A 12944-nucleotide genomic window follows, 5' to 3' on the forward strand; every position below is an offset into this window, starting at 1 on the left:
GTCCCTTCCCCGCCCCCTTTTAATGCGTTTTCGAGGCAGGGTTTCTCTGTAGCCTCGGCTGCCTTGGACTCCCTTTGTAGACCAGGCTGGCCTCGAATTCAGAGACCCGCCAGCCTCTGCCTCCCAAGTGCTGGGGCTGAACGCGTGCGCCGGCGCCACCACACCCCGCTCTAACAAGGCTTCGCTTACACAGCTACGCGTTAGGAAAGCTTGCTCTTCCTGTGCATTCAAAGTTGGCCTTTCTCCTAGGATGAAAAGCCCAATGGGCTGAGTGCTTTATTAAAATCTGGTGCTTTAAAAACGCATAATTTTGCCAATCTGTTAGGGAAGCTAAGGAAGACTGTAGGAGCAGGAGAGTGTTCATTTAGTGCTGATATCTTTGCTTACTTTTTGAAACTATTAAAATTCGCAACTTTCTTTTTCCATATAGAAGTAAGCCCAGGAACCAGAATCTCCTTGTGATGATGGAAAGAGAGTGGGAACGCCAATAGCAGGGCAGACCTAAGCTCCAGGCATCTCCTACTCTCCAAGAGTAGGCTTCCCAACTGTCTGCTGCACACATTTGCCAGGGAGGAGACTGGCCAGGGTACACTCCAGCCCAGCCTGCTCTGGGAGAGCCCAGCGATCTACACCTGTAGCCACCATCTCCATAGAGAGCCAGGCTGTCTAGCCATTGCGATGGCATCTTGGCGCTGACTGTTCTAGGGATGTGATCCCTGACTCTTCTTTTTACCTTACCCCCAGACCCCAAGCCTCAGCTTTAGCTCATTTGCACGGGGACTCCAAGCATGCTGGGCCACTGGCTCAAAGCCACCTGAGAACTGGTTTGGTAATGCCCACCTGCAGAAGCTGAGGCAAGAGCCTAGGCAGGAATTTCAGTGCACCCTGTGCTACACAAGCCAGCCCTTCGCACAAACAAAACCCTGCAAGTGCTGGCAGAAAACCTCTCTACCTTCCACTGACACAGCAGCTTTCTTCCTTCCTGGTCTAGGTGCTGACAAATCAGAAGCTAGGGCTGGCAACCCTAGGCCCATCCTCAGGGTCCTGCCCTTAATCATCCAGCACCTTCCACCCTTTTTTTTTTTTTTTTAAGTGGGAAGTCTAAACACAGTTTCTCTGTGTAGCCCTGGCTGTCCTGGAACTTGCTCTGTGAACCAGACTGGCTTTTAACTCGGAGATCCGCCTGCTGAGATTGCTTCCAGTCCCCAATTTCTAAACTGCCACCTTTCCGTTTTCCTGGCCTCCTTCCCTGTAAAACCCACCACACTTTCCCTGCAGTCCCCAACTGGGCCGCGAAAGCCTCGCCTCCGTCCCCTCCCACTCACCTCAGCCCCCGCCCCTCATCTCTTTGCCCGGTCCATTGTCCCACAAAAATGACCAGCGAAACCCCATTTCTGTCCCCGCCCCCTCCTCTCTGGCCCCAACCCTCGCCAGCGAGGCCCCGCCTCCACCCTGCGGAGTTGCAGCCTCAGCCCCGCCCCCAAGGCGCCTCCGCTAGGCAACCGGCTGGCAGGCGTACGTTGACGCCACAAAGGCCTTCTGGCCGAGTTCTTGGCCTCTGCCAGTGCTGTGGCGCAAACCCAGCCTTCCCCCTACGCGGCGCATCTGGCCGCCCTGGCACCTGGCCCTGGCACCTGGCGTAGTGCAAGGCTCCTTCCTTGTGAGTGAGTGAGTACTCGCCACCCAGAGAACTCCCTCTGTACCGTCTGGGCTGAGACTCTCGGGGCCCCTCCTCCTGTCTTAGCCAGCCATGCTGTCCCCAACAAAAGTCATACTTCACACCATGGGCTTCGACCATGGACCACTCTTGACTGCATGGGTCTCCTAGATGAGCCCTCATTGACACAATTTGACCTTAGGAGACCAAGAGCCCCAAGGTCTGTCTCTACCATGGAAGCCAGGTCCCCTCACCCTTTTGGCCCTGGCCCCTTAGGGCTCTTGAAGTTGGTTCTGGAAGAGCTAAAACCCTGTGCTCTGCTCTTAAACACTTCAGATGAAATCAACGTGGCAGCGCCTCTGGAATATCCAAAGATGCCTTGGCTTTAAGCATTAAGAGGGAACATGAGACGAGCACTAAGTCAACCTTATTTCCAAGCTCTCGATAAGGAAAGGCCTTGGAGAGCAGCACCCGGAGCATTTCAGAGTCTCCATTTCCTGGTGTAGCAGGATATAGACTCCAGGAGTGCCCTGTGCACCGTACATGTGTTTAAGTGTGTATGAGTGTGTGTGTGTGTGTGTGTGTGTGTATGTGTGCGTACATGTGTACATGTGTGCCTGTGTGCATGTATGTTGTATGTGCCTGTAGAATGCATCTGCCTGTACTTGTACAGTGTGTGTGTGTGTGCTTGCACATGTTTTCCGTATGGATGTGTTCATGTGTAGCTACACACATGTTTACCTGTGAGCAAGCTTGTATGTACACCTGTCTGCATGTCTACATATATATAGCCTCTGTATCTGTGTGTGTGTATGTTTGTGTGTTCGTGAGTCTCTATGGAGCGAGCCCCTGTTTCTGTGTTTTGGGTTGTGTCTTTTTTACATTGCAACCCATCTGAAAGGATTTCCATCCCTTTCTAAGTTTCTTTGTTTTTACCAGGCGTCCATTAAAGACATCATTCTGGCCCTTGACTCTGTCGCAGCCTTTTGGGGTACGAGTGTGGCCCTAGAGCAGAGGTGGGACTTGGTTGCAAATGCAGCAAACAGCTGAGGAGTCCCAGAAGGCACAGGAAGGAGCTTGTAGCTAAGCTAACCTAGGGATTGAGTTCAGGCTTAGTAGTCGGGGTTCAGGGATCAGTGTCTTTGTCCCACATTTGGCACCAGCTTTTGTCGTCATCTGCAAAGGATCAACAGAGGACGCATGCACGCTGCAAAGGCACCAGTTTTGTGACCCTGCCTGCCATTGGGGTCACGGTAGAAACCTTCCCCTTGTTCCTCCCCCAGGAGCCATGGATGCTGTGGAACTTGCCAGAAGGCTGCAGGAGGAGGCCACCTGCTCCATCTGCCTCGACTACTTCACTGATCCTGTGATGACGGCCTGTGGCCACAACTTCTGCAGAGAATGCATCCAGATGAGCTGGGAGAAGGGGAAGGCCAAGAAAGGGAAGAAGAAGCAGAAGGGCTCCTTCCCGTGCCCCGAGTGCAGGGAGATGTCCCCTCAGAGGAACCTGAGGCCCAACCGCCTGCTGACGAAGGTGGCTGAGATGGCCCGCCAGCACCCTGGGCTGCAGAAGCGAGACCTGTGCCAAGCACACCAAGAGCCCCTTAAGCTGTTCTGCCAGGATGACCAGAGTCCCATTTGTGTGGTCTGCAGGGAGGCCCAGGAGCACCGGATGCACAGGGTGTTGCCTGTAGATGAGGCTGCGAGGGAGTATAAGGTGAACGCAGGGCCCTGGCTGCTCAGCACCGGGGAATTATGACCAGGGGCTAGTGATCCCTGCTCAGGGAGGCCGAGTGGAGTCCTGCCAAGCTGGCCTCGGTTCAAGGTGTGAGAAATGTGGACCTTCACTTTACTGGCTGTTCACTTTACTGGTTGTTCCCAAGGACACTTTTTTTTTTTTTTTTTTTTTTTTGCTGTTTGGTTGTTAGGGGATCCGCCAATCCCAGGACAAGGGGCTTTCAAGGACACTTTGTGAGACAAACATATCTTTGTATAAAATAGATTGGGGCGTGCACAGTACTGCTTCTGAAGCCATCTTCTCAATGAGTTCAAACAGCATAGACAATTTACCAATACAGTGTATACCAATACAGTGGTCGAACCTCCAAAACTCAGGCCAAGAAAGGCTCTTCCTGATCATCTCACGGGCGCCAGTTCAGACCCTAGGCCTGGCTTGGCCACTGGAGTGGGAGGCTGGACCCTTCTGTCATCCATTTTTATGGGATCATTTGCCTGTGTGTGTTGTGTTCTGAACTCCCCGCTGCTGAAGCAGGTCTGGTTTGGTTTTGGCAAAGGAAGGGGCTGTCTGGTTCCCTGAGCTCCTTCCTGTAAGAGCATCTCTGGGGTCAGAGACCATGGTCCAGACATGGGCGGTGATGGGATCTGCTGACCCGAGGCCTGTGTTTGTGTGTCCAGCTGAAACTGGAGGAAGACATAAGGTATTTCCGAGAGGAGATGATGAAGACAGAGATACTACAAGCCAAGGAGGAACAGACCTTAACTGAGTGGCAGGTGGGTGCCCCATGGTTGTCATCCCACACTGTGTGCCCATATCCATTTTCATACATGACAGGAAGTGCCTTTCAGGGCTTCCGGTGTCTCCTTCATGGTGGGAGGCTTCTGGGGGGGAAAAGGTTTCTGTGCTTTGCAGGTTTGGTGGCAACCTGGGAATTAAAGCATACACAAAAGACAGGTAAGCAGGATTTTAAAAGGTGATTTTAATGATGGTGAGGATGGACCTCAGATGAAAAATGAGTCTCAGGTGGAGCCTGATAGAACATCTGAAGTTTGTCAGAAGACGAAACGACAACACATTTGAAACATTTTTGTCTGTAGACGGGGGTCTCCATAAATTACTCTGGTTAGCCTTGAACTCATAAGCTTAAGTAATCCCCCTGGCTCAGCCTCCCAAATAGCTATGACTACAGATGTGCACTGCTACTGCACATGGCTAGTTCATATCCTTTCTTTTTAATTATCTTCATTTTATGTGTATTGTATTTGCCAACATGCGTAGACACAGTATACATGCAATGCTGGACGAGGCTGTAACAGGGCCTTAGGCCCTCTGGAACTAGAGCTAAATATGGGTGTGAGCCACTGGACAGGTGCCTGGGAATCGGACCATGGTCCTTTGGAAGATCAGGCAGTGCCCTTAACACCATCTCTCCAGCCCCATTTTCATCAAGAAACTGAATTCAGATCTTAAATAGCCCTGTTTCTTTATTCTAGAATCTGGCAATGCTTCCACAAAATAAGAGTGGCCTGTATTTTCTACTTTAAAAACTGAGAAGGTCTATAGATTGGCCCTTTCATTTCAACATTTTCTTCCTTGTAAAGTGGGATCAGGGGGACAATAGGAAAACAACTTGTTAACAGCCGGTCATCCTGTGGTACTTAATGGGCAGGGATTGGCTTCCTCCTGTTCACTGGAAATGGCCTATTTGGGGGAGGGTAAACTTGGGGTGCATAGGTGTGACCCCAGAATTCAAGGAGGCAAAAGCAAAATCTGTTAATTTGTGGACTAATAAGCCAGTTCCAGGTCTGCCAGGGCTGCATGGGAAGAGCTTGTCTCAGAAAAGGAAGACAAGCAAGTACATAAGACAGACAGACAGACACTAATGTGGGGAGAGAAATGGAAGGAGCGAGGAAGGCTGGGATGCCGGAGCCTGCTATTTGGGTGATTTCTTATGAGATTGGATCAACAGCTTTAGGGACATGGGTAGCGATAATCTGACTTCTAATCTCGTTAGGAGCCCCCCCCCCCCGTCCTTTTTTATGAGTGTCCAAAACCCTGAAGGAAATTCATCTTTCTGGGCACATGTCATAACCAGCTTTGGGGGGGGGGTGGGCTGTTCCCGCTCCCCACAGGAGAGAGTGAAAGAGCGGAGAGAGCGCATCCTGGAGGAGTTCCAGAAGGTGGTCCTGTTCCTGGTGGAAGAAGAACGGAAGCTGCTGCAGGTCCTGAAGGAGGAGGAAGAGGGCACCTTGGTGAGGCTGCAGGATAGCAAGGCCTCCCTGGACCGCCAGAGCCAGTCCCTGGACCTGCTCCTGCTGCAGCTGGAGGAGCAGAGCCAGCAGGAGCCCCTCCAGATGCTGCAGGTGAGGCCGGAGGGTGCGCAGACAGTCGGTGGACTTGGGGTTCCCCCTGTGCTGCCACGAACCCAGGGGTGCGCCATGAGGCGGGGCCTGGCCTGAAGATGTACACCCAGCCTAGGGGCTGGCAGAACAAATGCAGCCGAGTGCACAGGGTGGGGCGGGGTTGATATTTGAGAGTCGCCTACCCGTCCCATCCCAGTGCCTCACATCAAATGTCTCACACCACCCAACCACACACAGAGAGAGAGAGAGAGAGAGAGAGAGAGAGAGAGAGAGAGAGAGAGAAAAGAAGAAGAAGAAGAAGAGAGGAAAGGGGAGAGGAGAGGAGAGGGACAAAAATAGTATCTCTGAAACTTTGATTTCTTATGAGTTTTGATCAACAGCTTTAGGGACATGGGTAACGATAATCTGACTTTTTAAAAAGTCAGTTTTTTTAAAAGAAAGATTGATTTACTGTGTATACAGTATTCTGGCTATATGTATGCCTGCACACCAGAAGAGATCACCAGATCTCATTATAGATGGTTGTGAGCCACCATGTGGTTACTGGGAATTGAACTCAGGACCTCTGGAGGAGCAACCAGTGCTCTTAACCTCTGAGCCATCTCTCCAGCCCCATACAAAGATTTTTAAAAAGAGATTTGTTTTAGCCCAGAGTTCAGAAAGTCTGAGGGCATGGTACTGCTTCTGAGGAAGGCTTCCCTCGTGACAAAAGGCCTGTCCGGCACCTGCCAGAGTGAATGGGAGGATGCTGACCTCCCTGCCACCTCTTCTCATTTCCTTGACCATGGTGGACCTGTGGCCTAATCACCCCTTGAGGGGCCCACACTGTGCCTGCTCAACACTGTGATGTGAACAATCAAATTCCAACGTGATTTCGCCGGGCACGTATTACATCTAGACAAGGCAGGGGACGACTGGGAAACACACGGCCCTGTAGTATTCCCGGCCAGGGTGTCTGTTGTGCTGGAGAAGTCTGTAGACTCTGGGTTTCCAGAAGATCTCCAGGGACCCTTAGACTGTCATCCCCAAGCCCCCTACCTCCTCAAGCCACGCCCACTGCGCCCCCTGCCCTCACCTCTTGGCTCCGCTGTTCTATGCACCCTAAGTGGATCTGCAGCTGCCTGGGTCCAAAGAAGGAAACTCAGGACTCTCTCTCTCTCTACCCACAACTTCCTGAATGGCTTCGTTTATGCTCTACCTGAAAATATGGAAAGGAAAAATCCAGAAGTAAGCAACCCATAAGCTTTAAACTGCATGCTGTTCCGAGGAGTACGATAAATCCAGCCAGAGTGTGAATCACCCCTTTGTTCAATATATCTGTGTTGTTCACTTTTGCCAGTAACTGTCTTGGCTGTGAAAGCTACCCTGAGGAGCTCGGTGGGTGTGCACAAGTGACACCCACAGGAGCGGTGCAGCTGTGCCACGGAGAACCTTGAGCAGCCTCCTGTAGGTGAAGCTCTGTGGAGGTCACGTGCTGAGGTTGCTAAGGGGGGACGGGAAGCACCACCTGACCATAGTCCACAGTTGTTAGGGAGGTTTCTAGTCTATTCTGTCAGCATTTTATGTGCCAGACTCATGGACTGCATGGTAATGCATGCACATCCATACACAAAGGCATGGTGTCTGCAAGGACTTCTCTGATTCATGGCTTACTTGCCTCAAAGGGAGGAAGTACGGGGTGCAGAGCTTGGGGTGAGGCTCGGCAGCAGAGAGCCTGTTTAGCATCGGCCCTTGCTTTCTGTCTCCACTCCTGAAAAGCTAAGCACTCAGCAGGGTTCCCAGGACTTGTCTCCTCCTCTCTGCTGACCAGACCTCAGGCCTGTGGACATGGACTGGGTCTCTGCCAAAGTGGGGGTTGACAGGGAAGATTCCAGGGAGTGTAAGAAGCTGTTATCTGGGAAGGGGAAGACCAGCAGAGGATGGAGCCCAAAGTAGTGGGCAACAGAGGTCCCTCTGATACCAGCAGGACCAGCTCTGAACTCTTCCTCCCTGTTGATTTCAGGACGTGAAGGACACTCTGACCAGGTATTGTTACCCTCAATAGAGAGGGTGGTGGAGGTGGGTGAGGGAAGGCCACACGGAGGGAGAGCCGAGAGGAAGACATGAGTCTGTGTTCCCTGGAGGAAGGAGAGCCTCAGTATGCAGTACCCAGAGGTGGCTCTCCCCATGACCATCAAGACTGTGTGCCGAGTTCCAGGACAGATAGAGGTGCTCAAAAGTTTCCAAGGTAAGTGGAGACCCAGGCCTTCCTTCTCCAACCATGACCCCACTTCTCTGGGCACTGCTTTGCCTTACCCGGATGCCACCCAGGACCAGAGCTACCAACTGGGAATTAGTGTCTTAAACTGTTCTTACTGTTTTTCCAAGTCTGGATGTCTGCTGAATTAAGTTGGCCCTATTTAGCCCTAGTGACTCACCATCAATGTCCATGGGGATTTGGAGTGTGGACACTTAGGGACTGGTGGAGGGGAGGCTTTTGGGTGGACATGGAAAAGAGCCACATCCCACCAGGACCTTTGACCTTGAATGACCCCTACTTTCCCCTGCAGAGGATGTGGTGCCGGACCCCAGCTCAGCATACCCCCATCTCCTCCTGTATGAGAGCCGCCAGAGGCGGTACCTGAGTCCACCGCCAGAGCGCAGTACCACCTACAACAAGGACCGGTTCTTGGCCTACCCCTGTGCTGTTGGGCAGAAGAGCTTTTCCTCTGGAAGGCATTATTGGGAAGTGGGTATGAACCTCACCGGGGACGCACTCTGGGCCTTGGGTGTGTGCAGGGACAACGTGAGCCGGAAGGACAGGGTGCTCAAGTCCCCAGAAAACGGGTTCTGGGTAGTGCAGCTGTCCAAGGGGAAGAAGCACTTTTCCCTGTTATCAAACTCCACTCCAGTCACGCTCATTGAGCCGCCCAGCCACATGGGCATCTTCCTGGACTTCCAGGCCGGGGAGGTGTCCTTTTACAGTGTGAATGACGGCTCCCACCTGCACAGCTTCTCCCAGGCTGCCTTCCCTGGGCCGCTGCTGCCGTTCTTTTGCTTGGGGGCCCCAAAGTCGGGTCAAATGGTCATCTCCACAGTGACCATGTGGGTGAAGGGATAGAGACTTGGGACAGGGCACAGACGCTGGACGTGCCCTGGTTTCCCCCAGAAGGCAGGGTGCCTCACTACCGTGGCCTCCTACCCAGGCTTTCTCTGGGGCGCGAAGAGCCAATACCTGTGCTGGCAGGGCAACTGACCAAAATACAATCACGATTAAAATGCTCAAATGTGAACCGACTACTGATAACATGCTAATTGGGGTAACTTTGGAAAGAGTGCCAACATTCCCGAGTGGAGTAATTTCTAAATATATGCCTGTTCACTGTGCAAGTTGGTCTTCTGTTTTGTTAGCTTTGTCCCAGCCCAAAGCTTGCTAATATCTTCCTAGTGCCTTTTTCTGGCCACCTCACCCACTCTGGCCTTCAAGATAATTAGGGAGAGCTCCCCCCCCCCACTCCACGTTTCCTTTCCTAACACTCCCTCCCCTAAGAACCCTTCGTTCCCATTCCTGCTACACGTCACTAGCACCCGAGGACTCAAGTGAGGCGGTGCATTGGCATAGCGCGTTTCCGAAATGGTTTCCATTGTGAGTCTTCTGGGCCCGCTACGTGACACCGCATCTCCCTTCCTATGCCGGATCACTCAGGTCTGCCCTAAATATGAGGGCGGCGCTGGAGGCGTCTGAGTGACCACAGTACAGGGGTGCTGCGGGCTGTGGACACAGTGAAAGCGCACTGGGAAACCGCTAACTCCCTTCCCCACTGCTCTCAGCCTTTCCATGTCCTCGGGGTGGTCCTGCGCATCAGTACACCTCTACATCCCTCTCCGAACCCGCGGTCAAAGTTTGCAGGACGCGGGTCTCGAGGAACGGGGACAGCACAGGCGGAGACCCGTCACCGCGAAAAGGCACCCTCACGCGCTACAATTCGGTCCCAACCCCCGGGCAGCGACCAATCCAAGGCAAAAGCGGGTTGTTCCAATAAATAAATAAAACCCAGCTTCCTGCTTCCGCCAAAGGTTCCCCTTCCGGCGGAAGTCTGCGAGCCTTTCGCCGGGTGTTCCCACTACACAGGAGGGTAGGATTGGCCCGTGCCTCCGCCGCGGCGTTATCCTGATCCCCGCTCGCCCCAAAGAGCCTGATCCAGGCGCCGCCGCCGCACCATGGCCGCCCCAGACCTGTCTACCAACCTCCAGGAGGAGGCCACCTGCGCCATCTGCCTCGATTACTTCACCGACCCGGTGATGACCGACTGCGGCCACAACTTCTGCCGTGAGTGCATCCGACGTTGCTGGGGCCAACCCGAGGGGCCGTACGCGTGCCCCGAGTGCCGCGAGCTGTCGGCGCAGAGGAACCTGCGGCCCAACCGCCCGCTCGCCAAAATGGCAGAAATGGCGCGGCGCCTGCACCCGCCGTCGCCCGTCCCGCAGGGCGTATGCGCCGCGCACCGCGAGCCGCTGGCCACTTTCTGCGGCGATGACCTCTGCCTGCTGTGCCCTACCTGCGAGCGCTCGGAGCACTGGGCTCACAGGGTGCGACCGCTGCAGGACGCGGCCGATGAGCTCAAGGTGCGTTCCACCCGGTGCTACCGGCCTGTGCTTGGTCCCGTCACTGCCCCGCCCCCCGCCATGAATGAGGGAGTGTGAGTTACAGTTAAAGTGATCGTGTGAGGGGAGTCGGGATGTAGCCTGTCTTATTCCGGGAGGAGATGATCGGGCATTCTGGGGAAACGGGCCTTACTAGGCCTAACTGGGTTGGGAGAACTTGTGGATGGACCACTGTCAGATCAACTGTTTGGCTGATGTTACACTCTCAGCGCATGGACTCGGGTAACCAAAATAAATCAGGCACCAAGTCTCCATTGCTTTGGATTTTAGCACAAAGGTTTGGAGCTTATAAACAGAGATCATCTCTGTGGTGTTTTGTTTTTGCTCGCTCCCTTACGGATTCATTGGTCCAGTAGGTTTACCTTTCTGCCACCACCTGCAAGCCCGTTGATGGTGCTGAAAGGGACCCACGTCTCTCCAGAAGTGACCTGAAAAATCCCGGAGGAACAACACTAAACCTCTGTTACAAAAGAAGAAAAACCCTTGTCTTCTTCCCTGTTAAGTTTACTGGAGGCTGATGGCAGAGAGCCTGTCTACCTCCTGCAGAACTTACGTACCTGTGTGTGTCCAATAGCCTCAACTCCACACAGCCCTCACAGCACACGGGCATGGTTGGGCATGGGGACACAGCCTGCTTTATGGCAACACCAGGAAATGAGCAGATGGCTTTTACCTGTGACTGGTGGGTCTGCGGTGAGCCATTCCTTCACTCACCGGAGCTTGCTATGGGGATCTCCTTGGCCACGCGGGCCTCCACAGCTCTGGTGACAAGTTCACTCTTTGGCTCTGGCCCTGGGGGAGGGGAGCCTCCACTTCTCCCCTGGAGATGGGAGAAGGGTTTACGTAGGTAGGAACTGGGAGTTGGGGGGAAGAACCCAGGCCTGTCCCAGGGCCTCCTAGGTTTCACTCAACTCTCACCACAACCAAAGCAGGAATTCTGCAGTGGGACCTAAGCAGCGATAGGTTTGTATGTAAGCAGAACTCGAGGCCTTCACCCAAGTGTACACATGCTGCTGCCTCACGGCTGTTTAAAATGGTGTTCCTGACCTCAGCGTTGGAAATAAGAAAATGACTGCAGAGATGGCTCGGGCGGTTAAAGAGAGGTGCCTGCTCTTCCAGGTTGCCAACGTCTAGTTCCCAGCACTCATGTTGGGCAGCTAACAGCTGCCTGTAACTCCGGCTCTGAGGGCATCTGACATATGTGGCCTCTACGCACATGCACACTTAAGTGCACAGCCCACTTGCCAGCATACATGATCAAAAGGATCAAATTTTATAAAAGAGAAAATGGCTGGGTGTGGTGGCGTATATATGACATTCCAGCTACCAAAGAGGCTGAAGTTCAGGGCCTACTTGTGCGACATAGTGAGTTTAAAGACTGTATAAGACCCTGTTACAAAGTAAAAAAGAGAGCTAGATATGACTTAGTGGTAAGGCACTTCTTAGCATGTATGAGGTTCAGGGTTTCCAGAGAAGACACTAGAAAGACCCAGACACAGCTTGGAACACAAGCTGGAGGTGTCCATTATGATGGACCTGGTGGCAGGACAGGCCTGAGTTTTCTGGAGTTAGGCAGCATCTGGGCTAGGCCTGTGGCTTCTGCCATAGCCCCGGGGAGGACTGAGCCCGGCTGGCAGCTAGGCGCCATGCCTCTGCCTGAGCTGACTTCAGGGTCTCCCCGGGACCCTGTCCGGGCCTGGAGTTGATAAGGATTGGATTGATCCAACCAGACATAGAAGACAAGCTCACCATTCTGTGATACATAGACCTGCGAGATAGTGGAATCGAGAGCAGGTCCAACGGAGGAAAGTACAATCCAGGCGATGAGGGACTCTGAGAAAAGGCGACATGGGAAGTCATATCTAGTTTGAAACTCCCGTGGTACAGTCCCCTACTCTGTCTTCAGTATGGACAGCTAGGGCATACAGCCCTGGAGGCTGTCCAAGATCAAGGCGTGCCTGTTAACAGCTGCTTCCTGGCTCACAGACGGCCCCCTGGGTGGGGAAGAAGTGGCAGGAGCCCTCTAATTCCATCCAGAGGGCCTCACTCTCATGTCCCAGTCACTTTCCCAAAGTCTATCACCTAGGTGGTCAGGTATTCGATTTAGGACTTTTGGGGGACACACTCAAGCCTTAACCTCTTGGCATGCTGTGAGCCCATGTGACCATAGATGGAAGGAAGAGGAAAGGGGACAGTGGCTTGAAGGGAGAAAAGCTGGGTCTTCAATGCCAGTTTGATGAGTGTGTCCTGCTGAGGGAGCCTGGACACTCCCACTGAGCTGGGAGCAAGCTGTCTGCAGAGGTGAGCGGGGCTGGCGTAGGGCCATGGGGCTGAGAACTGAAAATAAAGAGAAACCTTGGCTATTTAGTGAATTTGGGGAAGGGGAGGGCCTCTGAACCTTGGTCATCAGAGGGGATACTGCTGCCCAGTATGGGAGATAACCAGCTAGTTGTAGGGCATTGTATCCTACCGTTGTCTGGACACATTTCATTTGGTCCAATGGGGAGGAGGTTGGGATAGGAGGCCAGGAAGGAAAAGGCAG

General features: G+C 53.3%; 2 protein-coding genes across 5 annotated transcripts in view; both read left to right on the forward strand.

Moving 5' to 3' along the window:
- The first annotated feature begins 1495 nt into the window (after window positions 1-1495).
- Trim17 (tripartite motif containing 17) lies at window positions 1496-9119 on the forward strand. Of its 2 annotated transcripts, XM_051167761.1 has the most exons (7): window positions 1496-1672; window positions 2941-3374; window positions 4073-4168; window positions 5528-5758; window positions 7761-7783; window positions 7882-7985; window positions 8308-9119. In XM_051167761.1, exons 2-7 carry the CDS (start codon window positions 2946-2948, stop codon window positions 8856-8858), a joined length of 1434 nt encoding a protein of 477 aa, XP_051023718.1. In that variant the 5' UTR covers window positions 1496-1672; window positions 2941-2945; the 3' UTR covers window positions 8859-9119. The 2 variants fall into 2 exon arrangements, with proteins under 2 accessions (XP_051023718.1, XP_051023720.1); XM_051167763.1 differs by lacking the exon at window positions 1496-1672 and having other exon boundaries at window positions 2768-3374.
- A 706-nt stretch (window positions 9120-9825) lies between these two features.
- The window catches only part of Trim11 (tripartite motif containing 11), a 31525-nt gene continuing 28406 nt past the window's right edge, over window positions 9826-12944 (forward strand). For all 3 annotated transcript variants that reach the window (XM_051167414.1, XM_051167413.1, XM_051167415.1), the window contains exon 1: window positions 9826-10363. In XM_051167414.1, the coding sequence (XP_051023371.1) occupies window positions 9959-10363 (405 nt within the window). In that variant the 5' untranslated portion in view covers window positions 9826-9958. The remainder of the gene's footprint in view (window positions 10364-12944) is intronic.

This window comes from Acomys russatus, chromosome 25, assembly GCF_903995435.1.
Source record: "Acomys russatus chromosome 25, mAcoRus1.1, whole genome shotgun sequence".
NCBI classification, from domain to species: domain Eukaryota; kingdom Metazoa; phylum Chordata; class Mammalia; order Rodentia; family Muridae; genus Acomys; species Acomys russatus.

Bases quoted from the DNA above. Each gene is read 5' to 3' on its own strand.
- Trim17 (XM_051167761.1), top strand. From the start codon at position 2,946: ATGGATGCTGTGGAACTTGCCAGAAGGCTGCAGGAGGAGGCCACCTGC. The intron at 3,375-4,072 runs GTGAACGCAGGG...TTGTGTGTCCAG, and splicing joins AGGCTGCGAGGGAGTATAAG to CTGAAACTGGAGGAAGACAT. The intron at 7,784-7,881 runs GTATTGTTACCC...TGTTCCCTGGAG, and splicing joins GTGAAGGACACTCTGACCAG to GAAGGAGAGCCTCAGTATGC.